This window comes from Podarcis muralis, chromosome 4 (genome assembly GCF_964188315.1).
Source record: "Podarcis muralis chromosome 4, rPodMur119.hap1.1, whole genome shotgun sequence".
NCBI classification, from domain to species: domain Eukaryota; kingdom Metazoa; phylum Chordata; class Lepidosauria; order Squamata; family Lacertidae; genus Podarcis; species Podarcis muralis.
This window is the reverse complement of record NC_135658.1, coordinates 73259668-73287427: the sequence shown is the minus strand read 5'-3', so window position 1 is coordinate 73287427 and position 27760 is coordinate 73259668. Positions and strand designations below refer to the sequence as shown.

The window sequence follows — 27760 nt, the reverse complement described above, 5'->3', positions numbered from 1 at the left end:
ATTATCATTTAATCCCATAGATCTCCTACCTAGCGATTAGCTCTGCAAACGCAAACTCTTAAAAAAAAAAACCTATTAAAATGCACTTTGACGGAAATTAGTCTTTTTGCAAGAATTTCTCCGTTGGCACTGTAAAACGCAGACAACCTGAAGGGCTCATTTACAAGGTGCCTTCATTAAGCATTTTCGATTGTCTTATTATTTTTGTTTTTCTACACCTTACTGTGCCTTTATAGACATAAATGAAAACTGAAATACTGGGCTCCTTTAGTTGCTGTTTTGCTGACAAGATAATATAGTGCAGATTTTTTTCTGTGGACAGTTCAAAAGGAGTTCAGGGAGAAACAACTTTCAAGTTTAAGAACCAAGAGACAAAACTGAAGAGTTTTTCTTAAAAACAATGTTGATTTGGCAAGGATTTGTCCGCTGTGCTGTGCTAAGAATGTTTATAATAATTTAAAGAACTGAACAGATAGTGAAGAGGAAGAAGAAAATCACAACCAAAAGGGCATTGTTAAGAACATAAGAGCACTCCTGCTGGATCAGACCAAAGGCTTTTCTAGTTTAGCATCCTCTTTCCTACAGTGACCCGACAGAAGGTTGTGGACTTCCAGTTTTGTTACCCGGTAACAGGAATTCTGAGGCATGCTGCCTGGAAGTATTATAGAGCTATTACGAGCATTGATAGCCTCATCCACCATGAATGCCATGGTGGATGCAGAAGAATGGTGGGAGGCACCAGCTGGGGATCCCTTGGGGAAGAAGGCTCAGAGCCAGGGGATTGGTGGTTGGGCAGCAGTGAAGGGTCAGAGGGAAAAGAGGGAGCAGACTAGGGGGAGGAGGTGTCAGAAACTGAAGAGGCAACAGGGTTTAGTGAGCAGGAAGAGGCTGTGGCAGAGGGCAGTCCAGACTCAAAGGCAGGAGAGGAGGAGGTTCAGGAGACAGAGATGAGGCAGGCTGCTGAAGAATCCTAGGGGTCTCCCTGTCCTGCTGCAACCATCTCCCCGCCCCCCCTGCCCCCGCCAGTCTCACAGAACACAGAGAGAAATGAAGAGGGTGGAGCAACGTGAGACAAGATGATGAAGCCTTAGGGGAATTAACCAGGGGAAGAGCCTTAGAGAGCAGTGGGAAGGTGAGGGCCTTCAGTCCTTGCAGCTGCCTCATTGGGGCAAGACCTACTGGGAAAAGTTGCTGTGACCACTACGGATGAGCTGTTTTGTTTCTTTAAATAAAGAGTTAACTTCACTGCCATCCGATGTTTTATTATTTTATTGCTGACCTGCGCCTGACTCCAGCTCCTGACAATGAATTTGTCTAATCCCATTTTAAAGAAATCTAAATTAGTTATCCACTGTCACATGGCTATCAAGACCTTAACAGCTTGTGGCCAGCACATCTCAGATGCTTTCCTCCTATGTCCCATCATTATGCATCATCAAATGAAGATTGACTTTAGGAAGCTGTCTTAAGTGTGTCATCTATATGAGGCAATCATATATATATAATAGATGGCACACTTAAGAACTATATAACTATAAGTGTGTGTGTGTGTGTGTGTGTGTGTGTGTGTGTGTGTAGTTCTTACACCTGCAAAGAACTCTCAGGGTCCCTGTCCTGATTCACACATGCAAACACACAACACAAGCCGTTTTGTGCCTACGCTAAATAGTGTGAATGACTACAGACACTTTCACTTAAATGCTTTCTTCCCTCCGAAGACGGCTGCTGATCATGGCAAGGTTGTAAGTAGATTTAGGAATTGGGAGTTTGTGAAAGGAACATATGAGATTTTGCTACTTACATCACCGATCACAGCAAGGGCAGCTAAGGCAGCCAGGGAGCCCAGCATCGCCGCTAATGTCCTGTGAACAATCTGCAACAACAGGAGGGACCAACCCTATTAGTCCAGTTGTTGTCCTTTTAAGTCATATTCCATATGATGTAAAGATCTAGCCACATCTTCCCTTCTTGGTCCTTTGAACACACTGCTTAGAGACATCTTCAAGGCAAATACTGGCACGTCAACATCAGAAGTGACTGGTCCACAGCCCATAAGTCCATCTGGAAGGGTTCTACTGCCTGCTTTTACACTTTGGCCACACCTGTTTTAATGCTTTGGCCACACCCACTTCAACATGCAGCCCCACCCTGAGGATCCTGAATCACCTATTTGGTAGCTTAGGATTCATGTTTACAATTTAATTTACTAACTAGTAACCAATTGAGTTCAAATGAAGAAGAAGCTTAATTTAGTTGTGCCATGCTTCAGGGTTTCATCCTTTGATCTACAAGGACATGCACGTTTTGTCCCCACATTGGAAGAATGTCCAATCCCCCTACTTTTGACAAAACCTTGAATTGTGGGGAGACACAATTTCCTCTCTCACAACCACATTCTCGTGGCTGGAGTGTTGTAATTGCAACAATCGCATCACTTTTACATAGATGTTCCCCCTGTGGAAAGCAAGATAAAGCATTTCATTCAGTTTTCATTACTTTGCCGCCTGTTTGCAAATATTTAAGAGGGAAGTGGCAAGATGGAATATCTCAATAAATGTTTAAGGCCTCCATGCCAACTTGATTAAGGATGTCCACAAGATTGGTTCTACAAACAATCTTCTTCTTCTTCTTCTTTAGCCATCAAGTGGGTAATTTCATTAAACGAAATGCAATTGCAAAAGGTTTAATATAATTGAAAGAATTTACAGTTATCACCGAATCACCTTCAAATGAGTTAGCAATACTTAAAATATTACTCAGATTTATTTTCTGATGAAAGCATCATTCCACAAAAGCTAATTTCATTAGAATGTCTTTGGCTGAACGGAAAGTAATAAAGCAACCCCTGTGACTCTTTTTTTTTTGTTTCTGTCACAATAGGGTGAAAACTTGATAAAAGGTTTAGCTTCTGTTGCTCGTTTTATCTGAATTCAGATTTCAGCAGTATTCCATTTTAATCTTAGACAGAGACCCATCACTGAATGAACAGCTGAACTCAACACAGACTCCCTAAACTCATTACACACACAAGCATGGGTACAAAAAGCATTGTAGGGGTTATCTCTGCCCCCCAAACACCAATACACATAATGGCCATGGCTCTTTGCACTTGTATATGCATGCATAGCACCAGTCTGTTGTGCACCACAAGCTCCCTCCATGGGCTCATGAACCCTGTCAACTCAAGTTAGTATGGGGAATAAATTGCTCCCTAGCCCCAAATACAGCGACCGAAAGTTCCATAGCAAGGTCATACCAAAGGCAACACCCTCAATAGTGAGCGGTGTGAGCCATATAGCCAAGGAGGGTGGCTGGGAGATCCAAAGACGACTGTGGTGCCGGGTCCAGGAGGTGGTCCTTATTTAAGCCCATGGAATGCACCTGAGTGAAGGCTCCACAGCAGGAGTCCCAGTCAGCTGTACCCATCCAAAACCTGCCTCAAGGCCCTCCCGCGATTGGCCAGTTTGCAGGCAGGCCAAATTCAAATGTCCACGGCCAGAGGGAGAGGCTGGGACATCTCCCACCGGGCATTGAGAACTGGCTCAAGGATCCCAGCAATGGCAGCAGGGCAGTGCTGTGCTGCAACTGCCATCTCACAGGGGAGGCTGAGCAAACTTACACACAATACCAAACTAGATGAACCAAGGGTTTGACTTAGTATGGCAATAACATAATGATCAAGATATGGTGTAAGACATCTTACGTCATCCACAGCATTTCCTTTCCTATTTCAGAATTCACTGGTATTTGGATTGTCTAGGATAACCATCGGGACGCGGGTGGCACTGTGGGTTAAACCACAGAGCCTAGGACTTGCCGATCAGAAGGTTGGCGGTTCGAATCCCCGCAATGGGGTGAGCTCCTGTTGCTCAGTCCCTGATCCTGCCAACCTAGCAGTTCGAAAGCACGTCAAAGTGCAAGTAGATAAATAGGTACCACTCCGGTGGGAAGGTAAACGGCGTTTCCATGCGCTGCTCTGGTTCGCCAGAAGCGGCCTAGTCATGCTGGCCACATGACCCAGAAGCTGTACGCCGGCTCCCTCGGCCAATAAAGGGAGATGAGTGCCGCAACCCCAGAGTTGGCCATGACTGGACCTAATGGTCAGGGGTCCCTTTACCTTTACCTAGGATAACCATCAACAGCTCGTTCTTTCATTGTAAAAAAAATACTGTAAAGATCTACTTTTAAACCTCTCCTCAAGCAAAATTCCCTGAGCTGAAGAAACATCTTCTCACAAGGCCTTCTGAGGAACAGAACAGGAATTTGAAATGGCTATTTAACATGCCACAAATCACTTGCAGTAAGGTAAGATTTCACATATCTGAAAGCTACTGTGCGGTTGTTGCTTTGTCTGCTCTATGTAAAGTTTTTCAATGTTTTGTTATCAGCAGCTAATTTATTCTTTTCTGGTGACTTCTGCCAGACAGTGTGGGATTACATAGTTTCTAAAAAAGATCGGACAGACTGAAGCAGAAATTCAGATATCGAGAATCAGCTTCCTACTGCTTTGGAGAAAGAGCTTGAGTAGATTTTCTTAGATAATTCCATACAATGTTGGGGGTGTTTCATTCTAAAATTCATAGTGCTAAGGCTGTGGCACTGGGGAGTCCCAGGTGATAAAGGGCTGTTTAAGAACCAAACCAAAAATAGTCTCATAAGTTAAAACAACGAATGCCTTCCCAGCCCAAATCCAGAAAATATATGTTTTTGATAGTCCACTCAGTTTTTTATTCAAAGACTAAGAACTATAAGGAAGTTGATTGCTGATTTCTGAATTTATGCTTTAAGTCTGCACTATGTTGAAGAAGTATGCTATACTGTGCCATCTGGCAGAGGACACCAGAAGGGGTCAAAACAGTTGCTGATAGCAACAAAACTGAAAAAATGTTACACATTGTGGCATATAGTGTACTTGAACATGGATTGTTCCATTTTGACTACATAAGCACCAGTACTCTGAGATATATGAGATAATCCAGAAGGCGATTTAAAAAAGAACATTTCCCCTTCATTTATGATTGCATTTGCCATTACTAAAGAGAAAGTAATGCAAGAGGTTCAATGGATTTTTGACAATTAGTATTTAAGGAAAGTTCTCCTGTTTGCTCTTTTTCAATCTTCTACCCTATATCCATTTACAGTGGTACCTCGGGTTAAGAATTTAATTCGTTCTGGAGGTCCGTTCTTAACCTGAAACTGTTCTTAACCTGAGGTACCACTTATAGCTAATGGGGCATCCTGCTGCCGCCGCGCCACCGGCGAGCAATTTCTGTTCTCATCCTGAAGCAAAGCAAAGTTCTTAACCCAATGTACTATATCTGGGTTAGCTGGGACGGAGACAGGATGTTTATGTTACTGTGTTCTGTGAAGTGGGACTATTGTCCTTTGTTCTTTCTCTTTGCTGTCTTGCTAGAGAGAGAGGAAGCCATGTTGCAATGCTCCATGTGTGTTTATATGTAAATAAAATAGATTAGCCAAAATGCTGAGTTGCTGAGGTCTGTTACGCAAACTGCACAGACTCTGCAGATCCCTAAGTGTGCCAATGTCTGTTGGCATCAGTCGCTGTGATGTTCAGGCAAAAGAAAGCTTTTGAAGCTCCCAAACAAAAGACCAGGAGGGAGAGAACATGCCAGTCGGAAGAGTAGGACGAGCTCCTGACAAAGGGTTGGGGGGGTTGAACAAGTGCCCCTGAACAAGCGCCAGATTGGCTCTGCTGGTGTGCTCACACAGTCCCAAACTCAGCAACACTCCTGCTGGGAGGCTATTGCTGCAGCTCCATCCAACTAGGCCAGGCTTCCTCAACCTCGGCCCTTCCGATGTTTTTGACCTACAACTCCCATGATCCCTAGCTAGCAGGACCAGTGGTCAGGGATGGTGGGAATTGTAGTCTCAAAACATCTGGAAGGCCAAGGTTGAGGAAGCCTGAACTAGGCTGTCAATCCTCATTCTACCAATCATCAGTGCTTTTCTTCTACAAAAATGTTTAGGGGTAATTTCATTTTCCTACTCATATTGAAATACTGCCCCTCAATGAGGCCAAACTTAGATCCACAAATGTTTGGGGTATGTGTACCCTTGCGCCCCCCAGAAAAAAGCACTGTCAATCACCATATTTGTGGTTTATATAACAGGCAATCTACTACCCACATGTGGCAGCTGATGAAAGGCCTAGGGTTGGGGGGGGGGGAGAAAGAGGAATGTGCCTTTGTTGTTATTCGTTTAGTCGTGTCCAACTCTTCGTGACCCCATGGACCAGAGCACGCCAGGCACTCCTGTCTTCCACTGCCTCCTGCAGTTTGGTCAAACTCATGCTGGTAGCTTCGAGAACACTGTCCAACCATCTTGTCCTCTGTCGTCCCCTTCTCCTTGTGCCCTCAATCTTTCCCAACATCAGGGTCTTTTCCAGGGAGTCTTCTCTTCTCATGAGGTGGCCAATGTATTGGAGCCTCAGCTTACTGACTCTTATACTGAGTCAATTGGACCAGGTCCACCCAAATCAATACCTTCTGCACTGACAGTGACTCTCCTGGGTTTCAGGCAAGGGACATTCCCAGTTCTACCTGGAACTGTCAGGGGTTGAACCTGGGACCTTCTGCATGCAAAGCAGCTGCCCTACCACTGAGCTGCAGCCCTTCCCTGAATTGTCAATCACCTGGTGAGCCAAAATCCTTGGCTGGTGGGCTGCAGTTGGGTTGGTAAAACAAGTTGTTCAGGTCTACCATATTTGGTGGTGGGGGAAACCTTTGTTCTGTCAGAGCCACTTCAATAAAAGCACAACTCTTTGTGACAAACAGGCCAGTATATAAAGCTGAACTGGCACCTCAGTTTTGTTTGTTTTGTTTTGTGTTTTTCTGCTATGGGTAGCCTAAGCTACTGAAACACTTCTGGGTCAAAACTCAGCTGGCTGCACTTGTAAGCAAGAGTGGACAGAAAAATACAAGCTACAAGGAAGGGTATTCAAAGAAATTGCAAAATAAAACTGCTTCTAATAAATGAAAATAGAGGACCTAAATTTAAAAAAGCAACCCCAACTTCACTCCCCCCCCCCTCAAAAAAAAATGTTTTAAAATACATCAAGCACAGCTACATACCAAGTATGCATCTTTGGCCAAAAAAACCAACAACAGCAGGATTTCAAAAAGCTAAATATCTGTATTTAATTAACCTGTATCATCAAGGCACAACATTTTAGTAGTTCCTTTGGAATGCTGTATGTTCTACTGAGCTACAACAGATGCAACATTGTTCTCTCTTATATTCAGCTTTACATGAAATGCCTGCTCTCTGTTTTTTAATGTATTGCCTTTCTTCAATTCAACCAGTTTGCCTATGTACCTTTCAGCTTTATTGTTAAGTCTTTTATCATCTCATTTCCTCCGCAGCTATTCATTTTACTACCGTTTATTCTTCTACCCCAGAAAGCCTATGCTGCCAAATAAACAAGTTCTGAAAGTTTGGGTGCATGGGAATGAATACCACACAAGCATGCATACATATGCACATGCAAGTGCATGGGCCGAAGAGTATTCTTGCACTTTCTTGCGTTTTTAAGACTTTGCAGCTCCCTTTCCCCTAGGCAGCCTTGGGCAGGCTGGAAGCAGTACAGTAGCATTCAATTAACCCAGCCTAATATTCCACAGCTGCCTCCATCAGAACAAGAAAACACAAATATGATGCAAGACGGGTCACGTTTTGATACGAGCACAGCTCATATTGAAACGTGGCCCTTTTCAATATTTTATAAGGCAGGAGAAGATATAAAAATGGGACACTCTTGAAAGTTGGTTTTCAGCTTCCCAGCACAAAGAAATGGCACCTCGCTGATTATTGCCAGAAAACAACAGCCCCCGTGTGAGAAAGCCCGGCTAAAGCTTTCAGTGAGATCTGAAAGCAGCAGCCAAGATTTAAGAACAGCAAGCAGCGCCACCCAGTGGATAAATACATTCTGAATTTTCAGCCCGAGTCAGGGCTGCCATCCTAATTATAGAGCAGAAAAATCTTTCATCTACTTATAGAGTCAGGAGGATGGGCTGCTGAAAAAGTTGTGAAGTGCCCAGGCAAAAAATAACACAACCGGGGCAGGGAGGGGGAATGTAAAACTCAGAGGGGCACTAGGTAGGTAGGTAGGTAGGTAGGTAGGTACAGTAGGTAGGTAGGTAGGTAGGTAGGTATAAGTGAAACAGCATCAACTAATTTAACATTCCCTTCCCCTGCTGCCCCTGTAATCCAAACACCTCTCAGAGTTCAGGGACCAGATTCTGTGTTTTCCAAAGTCTCTTCAGCCAAAAAGGAGAATTCCTTGATACAGTGGTACCTCGGGTTAAGAACTTAATTCGTTCTGGAGGTCCGTTCTTAACCTGAAACTGTTCTTAACCTGAAGCACCACTTTAGCTAATGTGGCCTCCCACTGCCGCCACTACACCACTGCCACACGATTTCTGTTCTCATCCTGAAGCAAAGTTCTTAACCCAAGGTACTATTTCTGGGTTAGCAGAGTCTGTAACCTGAAACGTCTGTAACCTGAAGCATCTGTAACCCGAGGTACCACTGTACTGTACAGAGTTGAAGGAGGAGATTTTAATTGTGAAACCAAAGACGAAACCAGGCCCTGCTTCACTACTGTTCAGGGGGCCAATTTTGGCAGATTCTAGCCAGCTATCCATTTATTTCATCTCAGCCCGTAGGTGTATTTAGCAGAAGATCTACCCTTATTGTAGTAATGAAACAAAAGGGCAGTCCCTGCCAGATGCAACATCCTATACTCCACAGCAGATATTCAAACACCCACAGCAGGGATAGGGAACCTGCATCCCTCCAGACTTTGTTGGACTCCACTTCCCATCAGCCTCGGACAGCAGGGCCAGTGATCAACGATGATGGGAGTTGTATTCCAACAATATAGGGAGAGCCAGAGGTTCCCCAGTCCTAGGAGAAGCCCACAAGCAAGACAAAGAAACAAGCCTTCTCCCACAGTTGTTTCCCAGATACTGATGGGTAGTTAGTCTTCACACAGCTTCCTAAAAGCCTAGTCAAGCCTCCTCTTATGCTGTACTGCAGGGCTGGCCAACATGGTGCCCTCTATACCATCAAATTGTGGCATTGGAAGAGACCGCAAGGGTCATCTAGTTCAAACCCCTACAATGGAGGAATACGCAGGTGGCCCATATGGGAACCAAACTCATGGCTTTGGCGTTATCAGCACCACACTCCAGCCAACTGAGCTGAGTTATGGGACTACAATTCCCATAATCCACAATGGTTAAATGGTGTCTGTTTTTACCCTCTTTTTTGTATGGTTTTTATGGCATGCTTTATGTATTCCAGGGACGCAGGTGGCGCTGTGAGTTAAAGCCTCAGCGCCTAGGACTTGCCGGTCGAAAGGTCGGCAGTTCGAATCCCCGCGGCGGGGTGCGCTCCCGTCACTCGGTCCCAGCGCCTGCCAACCTAGCAGTTCGAAAGCACCCTCGGGTGCAAGTAGATAAATAGGGACCGCTTACTAGCGGGAAGGTAAACGGCGTTCTGTGTGCTGCACTGGCTTGCCAGATGCAGCTTGTCACGCTGGCCACGTGACCCGGAAGTGTCTGTGGACAGCGCTGGCTCCCGGCCTCTAGAGTGAGATGAGCACACAACCCTAGAGTCTGTCAAGACTGGCCCGTACGGGCAGGGGTACCTTTACCTTTTACCTTATGTATTCCTGCTGTGAACTGCTTCAATATTCTTCTCCTTGTGTTATAGCAGTATTTAAATCATTAAATAGTATCTGTGCATTGGCCATGTTGGTTGGGATGACGGGATTTGTAGTCCCACAATTTCTGGAAGTCACCATGTTGGCTATCCCTGATCTACTTGTCCTGCCTTGATGGAGAAGTGTTCAAAATGGCAATCTGTGCTCTGGATGCCTCAGCTTCAAGCCTCATGCAGGTACCAGAGGAGAGCCATAGCTCCCTACATCAAGTAGATTATGACATATTATGAGCAGAGAGGGAAGGCACAAGCAACATGGTTTCTTGAGGCACGTATCTTCGCTTGCTTTCCTCACGGACTAGCAATACAACTTTGACACCCTTCTGATCCATAAAAGGTAAAGGGACCCCTGTCCGTTAAGTTCAGTTGTGGACGACTCTGGGGTTGCAGCACTCATCTCGGTCTATGGGCATACAGCTTCCAGGTGATGTGGCCAGCATGACTAAGCCGCTTCTGGCGAACCAGAGCAGTGCACGGAAATGCCGTTTACCTTCCTGCCAGAGCGGTACCTATTTATCTACTTGCACTTTGACATGCTTTCGAACTGCTAGGTTGGCAGGAGCAGGGACCGAGCAACAGGAGCTCACCCCGGCGTGGGGATTTGAACCGCCGACCTTCTGATCGGCAAGCCCTCAGCTCTGTGATTTAGACCACAGTGCTAAAAACCAAAACAGATTCCAGTGTGACTATAAGCAGGCAGAGGTGTTTAAGCAAATTCTCATTTAGTCACTGTGTTCCTGTCAAAGATGTGTGGGATTATGCCGGGACTCAATCAATGCTTTTTAAGTTGAGTATAATTTGTCATGGAATTGAGACCTGATATTACATTCAAGTTTCAAATCCCATAGAAATGGCGGATTTAAAAACTGAATGGTTACTGGAATTGAATTGGAGCTACGATGAAAATTGACTGAGCCCGATATAACGCAGTAGATGTGCTTAGTAGCAATGAACTGACAGGCGACTTTTCTTCTTGGTATTTCTGAAATGCATTAACTATTCAAAACAATTCCATTCCTATTTCTCATCTCGACTATCTGGAGTTTTTTATATTAAAAAAAAAATCTTCTTACCTCAAATATGATGAGCACATAAACACCTGCTAAAATGACTGAAGCAATTGTGACTTGAGCCTCTACATTTGCATGAAGATATTGATGAGTCATGGAAAGAGGAACGGTTTCCAATTCCTGGAGAAAAGCTTGAATACTTATGGATGTTTCTTTACTGCTGAAAGATATTTAAAAAAACCCAACAACAACACTGTTTGACAGAACGAAGTGGAAATGCTAGAAAGCATCATCATATTTTTTTTACACTTTACTTTCAGATAGCTTTCTCGAAGCTATTACAGGCAACATCATGACTTAAACTGAGATCATAAAATATTAAGAATTTGATTTAGTTCACTTTCACAAATGATGCAAACACCTCTTAGTCCAGAACACAAAACTTCTTAAAGTCACAAATGTGGGAGAGAAGTCATACAGAAAATGCAAACGCATACATACACTTTAAGCATCACTCATGAAGATAGATTTCTTTTCTTTTTCTGTTACCTGAAGCATTTGCTATTATTGGGTTAGGGAAATAGAAGAAGGTGCCTGGGTGGCAAATCTTCTTCCCAAGAGGAAGAACAGTGGGGGAAAGGTCCCATAAGACAGGGTTCTGCTCCAACTGGTTACCTGGACTGAATTCCCTCTGAAGCAGGCTTCCTCAACCTGGGCCCTCCAGATGTTTGTGACCTACAACTCCCATGATCCCTAGCTAGCAGGACCAGTGGTCAGGGATGATGGGAATTGTAGCCTCAAAACAACTGGAGGGCCGAGGTTGAGGAAGCCTGCTCTGAAGAGTTGCTGTACATATGATTGGATGGAATATTATGGCTGTGTAGTAGTATTATGCAAAAGTGAAAGGCAAGACCCATGAGTGAAATCCAGTTGCACTCTGTGAGATGCAATGAGATTCCCCTTCAGTACCTCTCTTCCTCAACCTCTCACACTTCTTACAATCTACTCTGGATGATGATCCCCCAACTCTCCAGAACAGATTTTGGGGGTACAGAACAGATTGCTACACAAGGAAGTCCATTGTGCAAGCAGGGATCCACAATTGGCTATCCCCCACTGTTTCCATGATTTGAGCACCTAGTAAATTAACATTAAAAAAATAATAATCAAGTGGTTTTTTCTGGATTCACAAACCAACCTGCTTAACATCTCAAAAGTTCGTGACACAATAACTTGTTCGTTTTTTCTCAGATTTAAAGGCAGGGTCCAATTGTATAAGATCTGCAAAAAAAGAAAAGATAGCATGAATAAATTACAGGTTAATGCTGTTGCTTGATTTCCACTACCACAATGTATTTTTACGAGTTGCTAATTTGATGGAGGAGATTCTTTATAAATGGACATTTTCGGATAACTTTTCAACCACTGGGTGTTATTCAGCTTTTTGTGCTATCACAAGGATTATTGTTAGCACAAAGGGAGATACAGTGGTACCTCAGGTTAAGTACTTAATTTGTTCTGGAGGTCCATACTTAACCTGAAACTGTTCTTAACCTGAAGCACCATTTTAGCTAATGGGGCCTCCCGCTGCTGCCATGCCGCCAAAGCACGATTTCTGTTCTCATCCTGAAGCAAAGTTCTTAACTTGAAGCACTATTTATGGGTTAGCGGAGTCTGTAATCTGAAGCGTATGTAACCTGAAGCGTATGTAACCCGAGGTACCACTGTACAAGGTACAGAATGTCAAAGGGCCAAACACATATGCACATTCATTAAACATCTGTTTTCTTGCTGCTCTATAAAACACGGGTGAGGTCTACCTTTTATATCAAAAGCAGCATGCAGGGGAGAGGAATGAACCCTGACCTCCTCTGTTTTAACTTGACACCATGAAAGTAACTTTTTCCCAAGTCTGGAAGTGAACTAGGCTGGAGAACAACATCTTAACAAAGCCAAATATGGTGATGAGGTACAGCAAGGGTGATGAGGTACAGTTCCCAGGATCTGTTGGGGGAAGCCATGGCTGGCAAATGGCCATAGGAGGGCTTTAGGCATATAGCGTGCAGATGTGACCATAGTTAATGGCTTGTTGCAAATGTGCTAATCTCAGCTACGTTGCTCCTCCCAGTGACATAGCGTGGGTTGCCAATGTCCAGGGGCACACAGAGGGTGGGTGCGAGGGAAATGGACAGGGTGTGCATGCACATTCAACTACCTAACAGCATCCACATCACCTAGGAGATTGCAGCCACAGAGATAAAGGAAGAAGAGCTGTTCCGTTGTCTGGAGAAGCTACTTCCTTGTCTGCACGGAGAAGCCATTTTGACAGAAGCGCACAGAGGCAGCGCTGGGTGTTGAAATTTTGCACCCCTAACAATCTTGCACCTGGGGCAACTGCCTCTGTGCGCCCCCTGCTACGCCACTGAATCCTCCTCGCTTGTGTGTGGGAGAAACAAAACCATGACCCCGGCTTAGAATTCTCTCCAAAGCAGGAATCATTGTTTGTTTCGTGCAAGCAGTCCATGATTAGCGAGCAAAAAACAAACAAACCTTGGGAACAGAACACACAAACCTTCCTCTGAAATAGGTATAGATTTCAGCCTGCCCTGCACTGTCTTGCAAAGGGAGTTTAAACATAATAGTGAAATAAGAACGATTTCCTTTTGCCTTATGACCATAAAATGAAAGCAGTCCATGGTATTTGAACTTTACCTGCTGCTGACGTCTCCTTCTTGGACCAGAGTCTTCTACCTGTCCAATCTGAACTACAACATAATCCTCTGGTTGCCGACCAGCCACATCTGCCACAAAGGGCCCTGCCAGTTCTACCTTTAGAAGGGCAGAATCGCGAATATTGCTGAAGTTCATAGCTGTTGGCAAGACAGTTAAGGACTGCAATTTTGTCTCTGAAGGGAAGAGCCTTTGGGGGGTTATCTCATCCATGATGCCACAATTAAAAACAACAGCAGTGCCAGCATTCTACAGTAATGCCAACTAATTCAACATGGCTTGAATACCTATGTAGCTAAGAGGTTGAAAAACCAAAGAGCTCTCATTTCAAAGGATTCAAAATAAGAACATTCTAAAAGGCCTATATAAAAACATGCTATGCCAAACCTTATTGACCAGTCCTTGATGAATGGATATAAACATTTAAAGCATGTGTTTTCAACCTGGTTCTCGTGTTATTGGAATCCAACTAGAGATCATTTGGAAGGATCATTTTCAGTTTCGTCCAATGTTTGTTACTTGCAGCACTGCTTCCATTCCGCTGCAATTCATCTTCCTTCAAAAACTATGCTATTTGTCTTGCTGTCTGCTGCATTAAAATTACATACCTTATGTAATTTCCATAATTGATTCAGTAAATTATGTAATTGCATAGTCATTACATTGTTCCACCCCATCCATTTCAGTGCAAATGAAAAGCAATGCAGATTCGTGGGTGGGAATATAATTATGTATCATTTGCAGATTATAAGCAATGACAGTGAACACATACCCTCCAACATTTCTCCAATGAAAATAGGGACGTCCCATTCCATAATGATAATTTTAATATTTATACCCCACACACCTTACTGGGTTGCCCCAGCCACTGCAGGCAGCTTCCAACATATATAAAAACATAATAAAACATTTTAAAAATTTACAATCCCTATACAGGATTGCCTTCAGGTGGCTTGGGGGTTGGATAACTCCATACCCTCCAACATATCTCCAATGAAATAGGGACATCCTACAGAAAAGTGGGACATTCCAGGATCAAATCAGAAACTGGAAAGGTTTCTCTAAATCAGGGACATCCCTGGAAAATAGGGACACTTGGAGGGTCTGTGAACACTACTCGTATTCTCCAGATTCATTTAGATCACAGACATGAGACAAGTAGGTGAACACTGGCAATTTCCACTCCCATTTCCATTTTTGTCAGAATTCTCCAACATCCCAAACTCCAGCTCCCACCAGTCCCAGCCAACATGGCCTTAAGCTCCTGAGAGTGAAAAGTGGGATATAAATGTCAAAAATAAAACCACCAGCTGTGTGGAGTGGAGTCTGATGATGCATGTCCCAAGGTTGCCTAAATGAGACAAAAAGCAATTTAAAATAGTCTCTTCCGTATTGAGCTATATTGCTAGTAAGTGATGCTTTTTAAAGTTTTCAAGCTATTTATTTTGCTTCTTCAAGCCAAAAAAGATCAAAACAATATCCACTATGAAATCCCATGATGTTAGCCTGGGTGAGAAAATTAGTATATCAATAAATTCCAAACAGTCCTATCTGAATTTCACTGAGTCCTTATTTGGACAATAATATGGTGGGAAATCATTCTGTTATTATCATTTTTTTATGTCACCTCATTTCCATTATATTCAATAAAATCTGTTTAAAAGTACCACCAGAGGAGTGTGGAGCACAGAATTAGACTGTATATTTAAAGCATATATAATGCACACACATTTTATATAAAGCTATGCACTTTAAATGTATGATGTAGATGTAGTCATGTATTTTCATTCTGAAAAATTGAATTGCTATATAAAAAAAAGATTAAGAATGCAGCCAGGCAGTAATAATTATACCCATTTTGAAAAACTGTCCACTATAAAAGTTTAATCTTGCAATATTTAAGAGGGGTAGGAATAATTGCTATATTTTCCAGGGCCATATAAGTTGGAGACTACACGGTTCAAATCCTATCTCAGCTTTGAATTGTGCTTCAGAATGGTTCACTGGCCTATATTAATTAACCTAATGGCCTGGGACACTTTGACAGCCTGTAGCCAGTTTTATGAGTACAGCCAATAATTTGTATCTGCAAAAAGCTTCAGGTGCACATAATTACAGCCGCTTCCTTTTTCACAATATGACTAAAATATACCCTGTAATTACACAAATGGCACGTTCAGAAACCATAACAAAGGAAACTTAAAATTACAGAAGGAAAAGCAAACTTCATTTTCACAATGTCTTACACATATAAAACAAAGTGGTCAATACAGAGTGAGCTGAAAGCTCTTACCTTGTAACACGTATAAAATGGTCTGTCCTTTGCAGACCTACTTTGAAATGCTTAACCAGTAGGCCCATTGGTTAAGTGTTAAATGAGACAAGCTTAGGGTTGCCATAGTTCAAAAAGTTAAATTCCTGTTACCTGCAAAGTTGTTGAGCTTTTCCATAATCCGGGTTTTCCCTGGCATTTTGCCACTTCGGCAAAATTCCCCCTGGCGCCATTTTTACACCCGGAAACCAGGACACGTCAGGAAAATTCCTGACGTATGGCAAGCCTAGACAAGCTTAACTAGCTTCCACATGCAAGTGGCTCGTGCAAAAGCATCAATCTCTCTGTGTGTAAATGCATATGCAAATTCTTCCGCACCTCTAATTATTTCTTTTCAGTACATTGTAATTCTGCACAATTATTCAGGCAGGGTTTGCACAAAGAAAGGTGAACAATGTATTGTTTTGCATTCATGACACTATGAGACATAACTTTTGCATTCCCCATTGTCCTGCTTCCTTATAACCCCAAGATATTTAAGCTCCTCTCAGACCTTCACACATGGAGGGAGGGAACAGGATCCTACATGGTGTCCCTGCACCTTTACTTTGACATATTCAGCTGAAGGGCTGGATACAACCTATGCATACATCACTGTGTATGGTGATTAGATAGATAGATAGATAGATAGATTGCGGCCATTGGCCCATGTCGAAAACAATACATCAAAATTTATCCATAAACAATACAATTTAAACAGTTCCAAGTTAAAACACCCATATAAAACCAATTTTACTTCAGTTAAGTAAACACTATACACAATAAGCTATGTAAACCGCAATTCAAATCCATCAGATTTTGGGGGGTATGCGTCTTCGTTCTGGCACTTATTGATGGTTCTTAAGTTTAGCTAAGCTGTCAGAGTCATACAGTGATCCATTTCTCCTCTTTTGAAATAAAACATTAATCAGGTATCTAGCGACTGCAAGGGATCTACTTGTATCTTCGTCGTTTAATAAGTATATTATTTGGGCTTCCTGAGGTCCGTCAGCAATTCTCGATAAATATGGGGCCAGAAACTTGGACCGTGAAGCCGAATGTAATGGACAACAGAAGATTATATGATATAACGATTCTATAGATCCACTTTTACAGTCACAGAGGAGTGAGATCTGTCTGTTGGAGAGTCTGTTACCCAACACGTTTGATGGGAAAACATTGAATCTAGCCTTTATAAAGGCATACTGTGTATGGTGATTGTGTACAAGAGGGCTTTTCAGACAATCAAGGTAGGTTCACTAAGTGCATATAGAAGTGGAACAAACAGCCCCATCCCTGAAGGCTAGCATTTATTTGCTTAACCTACAGACTGCAAAAAGCAGAATCCCTAACCCTGCAAACAAGCCTGTAAGTCTGCACATACAGTCAGGCCTTATGAACAAACAAGAATCCTTATTACCTTCTCTTTTCAGAGAGTCTATTTCTAATATGGCAATTTGGCTTGTTCCAGCCCTGGGTCCTCCATTTGCCTGCATAAAATATTATAATTTAGCATAGATTAGAGCAGAAGTTATTAGGGACACAGCATGAAAGGAAGTGCGGTAATGGATAGGAAAGTAGACCAAGTAATTCCGAACAAGCCAATAAAACTAAAAATTGCTTTCATTATGGCAGAAAGCAGACATATTTTACAGTCTCCTCTAATTCATTTGCCCAAAGCATTTGAGGCACTGGTGGTGATTTTAAATCTACCGGCCCTGAGATCACTGAGGATTATCAGGTGATTATATCCTGGTGGCCCTATGTGAGGGAAAATCTGCTCTTGTCTAAAGGGGAGAATTGGAATCTCCTTCCAATTCTCAGAGATGCTTCCTTTCTCAGTTACTGGTGCTTCATGTTCATCATAGATACTTGGATTGATCTGTCCAAAAGTACTTTACAAATAACACTCCTAGCGCAAGCTCTCTGTCCAGTAAAAGCGTTTTCTTGCAATTGTGCCCACTGGAACCAAACACTTCCCATCATAAAGTCTTTGAGCTTTTAAGCCAATAAGTCACAGATGAAAAGAGGAACAACAGCAACCTCGCCATTTCAGAAAATTACACTAAAGCTATTTAATTTGAATCACTGCCAAGGTGGAACTCAAATGCATTTGCGATCAAAATAGATTCAGAGCAAACTCTTAATAGACATGGAAAATTCCCATCAGTTCAAGGTAGCATTTGTAGGCCAGAGTCGGAGGAGGCGTGGCTGGCTGGCTTCACATTGGAGAGCAGCAGCCAAGCCACCTCAGCACAGAGGACCAAGCATGCATTAAAGGGATGGCAAATCAATGAAGATTGATAATAGTGGGGGGAGGGAGGAGAAGAAGGGAACAAGGTGATTTGATGCCGTGCCAGATTAATCATGGCACAAATGGACCATCTCCCACAGTGATGCTGGCTGAAGGGAAATGTTCCAGAAGATCACTCTCGGTTAAAAACAGAACAGTGATTAGCAAACATTTTTAAAAAAATAAATGTTCAGCCAACACGTTTCTCTGTATGTAACCATTTCGAGAGCGGTAGCGATGTTGGTCAGTTGCAGCTAAAGCAATGAAGTGATTTGTTGACACCATTAACAAACTTTATTACAGAAGTCCCTGGATGCTTATGCCGTAATAACATGTCTTAGAGCATCCATATAAGAACATAAAAAGAGCCTGCTGGATCAGGTCAAGGGCCTACCGGACCCAGGATCCTGTTCTCACAGTGGCCAATCAGACGCCTGTGGGAAGCCCACAAGCCATGTTAGTCTTTAAGGTGTCATAAGACTCTTTGACGGTTCCACCTCTCTGAATTATTCTCACCATTCCTTTATGTAAAGGTAAAGGTAAAGGGACCCCTGACCATTAGGTCCAGTAGTGGCCAACTCTGGGGTTGCGGCACTGATCTCACTTTACTGGCCGTGGGAGCCGGCGTACAGCTTCCAGGTCATGTGGCCAGCATGACTAAGCCGCTTCTGGCGAAACCAGAGCAGCGCACGGAAACGCCATTTACCTTCCCGCTGGAGCGGTACCTATTTATCTACTTGCACTTTGACGTGCTTTTGAACTGCGAGGTTGGCAGGAGCAGGGACCGAGCAACGGGAGCTCACCCCATCGTGGGGGTTCAAACCGCCAACCTTCGGCAAGTCCTAGGCTCTGTGGTTTAACCCACAGCATCATCCGCGTCCCTTATTCCTTTATGTAGCACAGGGATATTGGCTTCCTCAATTCAACTACCCAACCACACTGATTCGCAAAACAGAAGAAGAGGGAGAAATAATAAGATTAAACGTATGTATGGGGAGGATTAGTTATGAGTGTAAGAAACTGTTGGTTTAGCATAGAGGAATGCTGGGATGCCAACATGAATAAAATATTGGGGGTGGGGCACATAATCAATCACAAAAACATGGCACATGAACACCACTTGAATGGCAAAACCCCTTGGGGGGGAGACCTCAAATATTTCATGAGGGGGTGAAGGGACCTCGACCCCTAGGAGTTGGCTCCAATGGAGGGATGTGTCAGATCCTCAAACTCTATGGGGAGCACAAGGCAGGGTGGAAGATGGCAAAACTCAGTATAGATCACTGTATCGAGAGGAAGGCTGTCCCCTGTGGGCCTAACTTTACAAAACACTTTTGTTCAAAATGAAGACATTCAGTATGCTTATGAACTTGCCCTCTCACATGTCGAAGCTGGATTTGGGTCCTGCACCAGCCCCACCACAGCCTGCTCAGATTCCTATCAGACTGGCAGGTTGCCATTGCTAATTAGTGAGTGAAGGGGCAAGGAGGAAGAGGGATAAACTTTACAGTGCCATGTTGACCACACATCCAAGTCACTGGATCCAGCAGCCAAGGGGTGGAAGCCAGTATTCCAATCAAATCATCAGAAGTCACTACACAGATTCAACACATGTGTTTCATGGCTTGGCTGTCCCAGTTCCCCATTACTGTTCAGCCTCCGGGATGTGCACAAACTCTCTTCTTTTTCCCCATCATCCACCACGACTTAGCAATGGCAGCCCTGCTACCAGTAGTCAACCCATATGCAGAGGCTGTATCCATGTAGATCCTGTGCCTGATGTGAGGATAGCCTATTCAGGAGCATCGTTCATAGGATTCTGGTTAGCTTAACATCTGTCCCAAGAAAACTGGTAGAAAGCATTGTTCAAGATAAAATAACCAGTGTTATATAAAGCACAGACAAAAACTGCATGCTGTTCCCATTTGTTTTGTTGCTCTCACCCACACTTACAAACAACCTCACAAAATTTACACTTCTGGAATTTCACTTCAGTTTTCACCCACTTTACTTTCCCACAGAGATGCAGGAGGCATCTAAAGGAGATATAACAGAAAAACAGACCTTTGCAGTCTTCATTATCACTTGGATAGCAAACTTGGGAAACAGATTTGCAAATGAATTAATTTGCTGGTTTAGAAGCGGTCCCACGAGGCAGCGTCAGGGCCTCACAAGAAATAAATCACTGTCAGGATTTAATTTAGCAAGCAACGAGTCAGCCATTTCATATCAACCATCTTGAAATCAGCCTACTGTCAGTGATTCTTCACTAAGCTGCTCCACTGTTTTGTTTTAAAAACAACAACAAAAGTAATTGGTAAAGGATACTGTAGACGTCCATAGGTGACACAGCCAGCATCTGCCAAGGTGCTCCATTTTCAGGGTGAATGCTAAATAAAATCTGAGGGCACATTAAAAGGTTATGTGGGAAACTGCCGAACTGTTAAACAAACTGCCTCTAAAAATGTTAAGACCTGCAAAAAGGAGTTGTTGCTTTTAATATAAGCTCCTAAAGTCGGGGTCCTGTTGCTTAGCCTTACATCCCAAACTTACAAGATTGTATCCAATATTAGTCATACTCAGAGAAAACCTATTGAAATAAATAGATAGAACTTGGGTCTGCTAATTTCAGTGGGTCTATTCTGAACAGAAGTGCAACCCATACATACCAAATTGGCATATGAATGAAGAAGGATTCCACACATTGTTTACTTTTATCATCATCGTTAGTGAACTTTCTATATAACATTAAGAGCACCTTTGAGCCTCTTGCCTACACACTCTTGAGTTCACACATGAGTCTTACGAACAAGGGATTAAAAGCAGAGGGGAGTCATTTTTATATATTCTAGCCAATAAAGTTTTTATGTTCAAATGACAGAATCCGGAAAAGCAAAATGGATTTCAGTGTCGCGCATGAAAACACTCCTAGGTTCCTCACCCAGATCTCATTTTCTCCCTTCCTTTATAATCCCTTAGTAACAGTGAAGTACAGGAAGTTAGAAAAGCCATTTTGATATTATCCATATAAAGTTCCTAATGCTATGTTTAAAGGAAAAGGAGAGGGAACTATACGTTGCATTTTATATACAGATTTATTTATTTTTTTGTATTTGTAATTCTCGTCTGAACTGACTTGCAACTAATCTCTTGTGTCACTTGAAAATTTATCTTAACTTACACATTTAATAAAGTATCAGTTGAATCTAGCAGTTCAGTCTTCTGAAATGCATTTTAAATTAATCAGTTGTACCATCCTGTACCAGGGATTCAGCTATACAGCTGCAAATAAAACGTTTTAAGTGTGTTGTAAAGCACAATATACAAATGTGACACTAGATGGCGAAGTGAGCTACGGCAAATTCAATGTATTTTTCAAAACTTTTTTTTAAAAAAACAACCCATTTTCGCAACAGGTTTTTTTATATGTGTATATATTCCACCCAAGTTACCATAGGTTTACCCTTGCTGGATGTTTCAGCCTAATTTAGCTTGTCATCCCTATCCCCTAGTCCAAACCAGATGTTTGGAAAGATATAAATTAGGGGGAAAGAACTAAAAGGATGTTTCAGACCAGGGTTAACCAACACAGTGCCCTTCAAATGATGTTGGACTACAACTCCCATGATCCCTCATTGTTGGTCAACTTGGCTGGAGGGGAGGAGAATTGGAGCTCAACAACATCTGGAGGGCATCACATTTGGTTCCTCCATTTTAGGTTGTCTGCCTTTAGGGGAATTGAGACATCCAATTCTTCTGTGTGGTTAATCTTAACTTGCATCAGTTCAGAGAGATCTGAAAGCCAAGGGGAAAGGGCACTGCATTGGTAAAGGAACACTTATCCAGCATCAACTGGGAGTGTGAAGAACAGATGGGCATGCTTCTAGGCTTCATATGGCATGCTATATCCTATTTAAAATCATGGTCCTACTTCCAATGTTCAGGCTGAGTGCAGATGCCTTTGAATAGCCAAAACAGCACCAACCACGCACAAAAGAGAACCTTTACAGGCTTGGAGAAACCCCAAGTTTTGCAGATGGGGGGGGGGAGAACCCTAAGGAGAAACCCAAGCACAGACCAATGAGAACTGAGCCTGCCCAGTACCCATGGAATGTCGACTGACCAGGGCAGGGAAGAATGGAAGAGTGGATGGAAAGGGGGAATTGAATGAAGTATCACAGAAATGGGCACTGCTGACTGACTATAGCAAGAGCACACTGCAACGTTTTTGCTGTATGTCCCATTGTATTATCAGATTCAACTTTGGTAAGTACCACCAATTTACTCTGAAACTTTGAAAACCCAGTACTTACAGAGCATACAACTACAAAGATGAAAAGCCCAGAAACTTTTAGGAATCTTAAACAGCATCTGAAAAAAGAAGAGAAGAAACAATAGAGAAGAGTTTCACAGAGACAGAATACGAGATGCGGGTATTATTCTATTAATCACAAACTTGTAAGGCCAGCAGACAGAGTTTAGGTCATACAAAGGATTCTTTGGGGAAAGCAATGTGTTTTAAATGTGCAGCCATATATTAAAATTACATGCAACAGTTCTTTTGGTTATAGAGTTGCTTGCCTTCACTTTATGTCAAGGTTCCCTCTCATATATTTAAGCATCTGCTTTTATTATAATTGTATGGGGTTTGTTTCCACATTTAAAGTATTTATTTTACAAATTTCATTATGTGAACTACAACTGCATGCAGTATATTAAATACAAGGCTGACTTAATCTTTTCAAAATAAGATTAAAATTATGGTTACTAAAAGAGGCACCCAAAATGACAATAAAAGCTAGGAACCATTACATTAATCCTTTAAAAGTCCAGAAGCACTTGTCCTTAAACAACTAAGTCATCTTGGCAAATTGACACAATGCCATGCAGAGCTCACACTGGGAGAGGGGAATGCAATTTTATTAATAAACTGTAGCACTTAGAGCATTTTTCCCCCAACAACAACCACCACCCTTTGGTGCTTAGACTTTTATGGATTCGGTGCTTTTAACAGCTTAGCAAACTAGCCATGGTCAGACCTTGACTTGCAAACATTTGCTGTCCCCATGACCTTCACAGCAATTCTAATCGGACATAGCATTGCAATCCTGTGACAAAAGCTAGGGAAATTTTAAAAGCCAACGGAGCATCTGCAGTTTAAGTGAGATGCGAATAAAGGGGTCGCACATCAACATTTTTTTATTTCCAAGTTAAGTGCAAGTTGGGAACTTGCATGACTCTCCACAACAGGACGTCCAACCGCAGAAAGTGTCGCTTCTTCAGACCTCCACAGGGAAATGTGGAGGCAAGCAGGCAGAGTTCTCGTCTGTTATAAATAAACTTGGCCAGCTTTATTCAAAGTATTCCACTGCAGGATGAAGTCAATATACAGTTTTCCATATTTCTAGCACCAACTTGTGTCCTGCTTTGGAATACGCTAGCCAGCTTTTCTATTGAAATTGCATGTATGCCCCTGCAAAAATAAACAAATGGTAAGCTAAAAGAACAGTACAGTGGTACCTTGGGTTAAGAACTTAATTCGTTCTGGAGGTCCATTCTTAACCTGAAACTGTTCTTAACCTGAGGTACCACTTTAGCTAATGGGGCCTCCCACTGCCGCTGCGCCGCCGCCGCGCGATTTCTGTTCTCATCCTGAAGCAAAGTTCTTGACCTGAGGTACTATTTCTGGGTTAAGAGTCTGTAACCTGAAGCATATGTAACCTGAAGCGTCTGTAACCCAAGGTACCACTGTAAAGAATGTAGTGGTGCAAGCCCTAAACTTCTAAATTGACTTTTTTTGCCTTTGGTAGCATTACCATGTAGCCAAATCTGATCATCTGTGCAGTATTGTGACATCATCACATTCATCATGCAATTCCTGATTGGCTGGGATTGCTTTAGGAAGGATTGGGAAAAACCCTAACCTAAAAGTCTAAAGAAGGAAAAGGGGAAAAGCCAAGATGATTGGAGGGGGGCACTAAGGTGTCAATTTTTGTCTGAACTGGCTCTAAATTTTATAACCTTGAAATTATATGATATAGATAAGCCAGCATTTCTTTTTTTTTTAATGTATTGGATCATCATGCATAATGTACCATGTAAAGTTCCATTTATCACATACATGCCAGCATTTTCTAAACAATTAGTTTAGAAACAAGGTTCAAAACAAAATGCTTCACTTTAGGTCAGGAATGAATTTCTTATCTGTGATGCTTACTGTAACGGCCTTGAAGATACAAAATTATTGTCGCTATGCGATCATCCTAGCAAGCGGTATTATTGACAATACTTAAACTCCTTAAAAGTCTTTCCTTACTCTTCCAGGGATAGGAATAAAACAAGTGACTTGCAGATAAATAAATATCTATGTTGACTAGGCAGGTTGTTTAAGCAGCAAAGAATGTTCCAAGGTTCATTTTAACAAAATGGAATGATGCATTAAGCATGAGCAGAGAGACTTCTGGGATCATAATAGCAAATCTATTTTTCTCTAATATCCATAGCAGAACTTTTAAGAGGTTCGGGGCTGACATTTATTTCTGCTCCTGAAAGTACTACTTTAGACCTCAAAATCTGAGCCAGCAAGATATTAAATTTGCAGGAGAGATATGAACAGATGTCCAAGTCACCCTTATCTTTGCACACCAACCAATACATGTTTCCCCATCTTTTCTTTTCCCATTTGTATGGGTGTAGTTCTCCTGAGCCTGCTATAACAGGTAGGAATCGTTCCCTTGCCCTTCCCATTGAACTGTTCTCCGCAGAAAAACACATGGCTGCTCATCTGAGGTGTTTGGACTCAGGCATTCACTCTGCTTGCTCTGCCCCTTCAAGGCCTCTGATCTCTAGCTAATATTCTTGTTCTTTAGGCCTTCAGCATGCATGGCTCAGAGCACTCAATCGAGTTTTGCAGATTTAGGCCATCTCAGCAACTGGCAGCCCTAGTATGTTTATTCAATAATACGGGATCGAAAATATTTGGGGGAGCAATTTGTCAGGAGCACCTTTCTGCTGCAGCATAAAGGAAACAATGCCGGTGTAGCTGCCAACTGCTCTATGTAACTAGGGCAATTGCATCTCACTGTGCTTACACAGCAATGATACAGAACAAGGAAATAGCCTGCTGCTTCCAATGCATTCATATATCCATAATGAAAATAGAAAAGCGAAGCTTAAGAAGGAAAGGTACCAACACACACAAATATTAGGCACAATACATATCATTAGCAGATACTAAGGGTTTTAATCTTCCTTCTTGATAACTGGGCTAGTGTGTGTGTGTGTGTGTGTGTGTGTGTATCAGCAATTAACTAAATTAAATATTAGCTGCTGCATTTATTATATCTGAATGGAGTATGGACTGTGTTCCGGTTAGTTCATCAGATGTGGTAGAGTGGCTCTGTGGGTTAAACCACAGAACCTAGGACTTGCCAATCAGAAGGTCGGCAGTTCGAATCCCCGTGACGGGGTGAGCTCCCATTGCTCAGTCCCTGCTCCTGCCAACCTAGCAGTTTGAAAGCACATCAAAGTAGATAAATAGGTACCGCTCCGAAGGGAAGGTAAACAGCGTTTCCATGCACTGCTCTGGTTCGCCAGAAGTGGCTTAGTCATGCTGGCCACATGACCCGGAAGCTGTACGCCGGCTCCCTCGGCCAATAAAGCGAGATGAGCGCCGCAACTCCAGAGTCGGTCACGACTGGACCTAATGGTCAGGGGTCCTTTACCCTTACCTTTACCACTCTTACTGCTCAGATTAAAAATGAGGGGGTGTATTGTTTGGAACCATCCCACTATATCAAGGATGGGAAGTCTGTGGCTTTCTGAAGTGTAGGTGGGTTCTCATGCGGCAAGACATGGTGATAACAGGAAGAACCTTTATTGAACTACATAACTGGGAAACAGGGGCAAAGCAACTGCTTATATACATTCCTGAAAGCCTGGGTCACTCCCACTCCCAACGTGATTGGCTGTGAATCACGACTCAAGAGTTCAAGAGCCAACGGCAGAGGCCCAAATCCTGAAATGTTCTGTGATTAGACATCATGTATCGAATCAGGACACAGGAGCTCAGAATCTTTAGTCCAAACTCAAGCTCAGGCAAACACAGACCACTGAATGCACTTTCCAAATGCTGTTGGACTCCATGGATTGTATGTATCCAATAGGGAGTGAGCAGCATTCCACCTCCCCTTGTCTCCATGCACAACCACCACTACCCAAATCTGCTCCAAAGGGTCCCCCAACCACCTGGAGCAGATTTTTAGTGGGGGCAGCAGAGAAGAGGAGAGCAGGGCAAAGTTCTGTTGAGAGAACAGGAGCCTGTTATGCAAGCAGAAAGCCAGCATTGGACACAACCCCATCTCTCACCAGACTCAGCCATCATGGCCAATGGTCAGGGATGATGGAAGCTCCAATTACATCTGGAAGACCACAGGCCCCCCCGCCCCCATCTCTGAACTAGATGCTCGAAAACTTCCTACTTCAAATGGCTGTTCACTTTGTCTTACACATGTATCTCCTCCCTTCATGAGTTATAGATGCTTTTGTGCAAGAAAGCTAAGAAGGTGAGTTTTAAACAGAAGCATAAAGTGACAGATCACAAGATGAAATACAGACAGCACTACTTCCAAACATGAAAATCTGCAGTGAACCAGGTTTTCTAGTCACATAAACTATCATTGCTTAGAAGTGATTGCCTGCTTAGCCTCTACTGTTGCATGGACCTATAAATCTGAGCAGATTTTATCATCAGTTTCATTGGTGCAATATCCTTGAAATCAATGGCAAGATATGACACAAAAATATGGAGTGTTATTTTACTCATTTGTTGAAACCGGGGGGGGGGGGGGGGTCCATTTCTTGGCAATTTCCCTTAGCCATCAATACTGGCAAAACAAAACAAAAGGTTTGGCTCATACCTCATCTTGGTTAAATTGAATTTGACATGGAAGTTGTCCAACATTTCACATTTCTCTGAGGAGGAAGCAGATCTGGACAAGCTGGGCATTTCACTTCCCAGATGGGACCTTTGCTCAAACTCAGCAGAGCTGTTTTCCCAAGAGTCATCATCTGTGGTGAAATCTGTGTTATGAACAGCCATGCATCTTAACCTGAAAAACACCATTGACAAATATCAACACACACCATAGGCTCTACTGTTCCAAGATTCCATGCCATTGGTAGGATGTGAATCCTGAGACATCGAGCAACAGCAAAAAGCTGATCTCCTACCCACCCATTTTCTTCTGGGGAAACTTTCAGCAGAGGCGTCCTCTCCGTAAAGCAATTATCTTTGGATCTTGTGCTGAAGAATTTGGGCAAAGAGAAGTGATACCTAAAAAAAAACACAAGTAGTTAATTTCAATTGTAATCACCTCCACATAGCTGTACAAATGGGGGGTTTTTTTAACCATTGCTTGTTGTTAGTGAGCAGAGAACTTAACCATGAGTCCTGGTTTAGATGACACATAAGAATAGGGAAAACATTTGGTTCGCAGTGAAAGGTAAACCTATAATTTTTACTGTCTGAAACAATGCATGAAACCGAAACACAGCCATCATTCAAAATGCACAGTTCTCTTAATTTTGCAGTGCAAGTTCTCCAGGCAAGCAATGTGTACAAAAATGTATACAGTAGAATAATATGTGGCTAGAAATGAATACACATGGGGA

The 27760-nt window shown here is 42.7% G+C and overlaps 1 protein-coding gene across 1 annotated transcript in view; it reads right to left on the bottom strand.

Annotated features, from left to right (window-relative positions):
- Nucleotides 1–27760, bottom strand: part of OCA2 (OCA2 melanosomal transmembrane protein) — a 130599-nt gene that overhangs the window by 88947 nt on the left and 13892 nt on the right. Inside the window, exons 2-9 of the mRNA XM_077927568.1 lie at nt 27324–27422; nt 27007–27198; nt 22402–22459; nt 20417–20489; nt 13467–13624; nt 11953–12035; nt 10818–10971; nt 1802–1873 (exon numbers count right to left, since the gene is read on the bottom strand). Coding sequence (XP_077783694.1) covers nt 1802–1873; nt 10818–10971; nt 11953–12035; nt 13467–13624; nt 20417–20489; nt 22402–22459; nt 27007–27198; nt 27324–27422 — 889 coding nt within the window. The remainder of the gene's footprint in view (nt 1–1801; nt 1874–10817; nt 10972–11952; nt 12036–13466; nt 13625–20416; nt 20490–22401; nt 22460–27006; nt 27199–27323; nt 27423–27760) is intronic.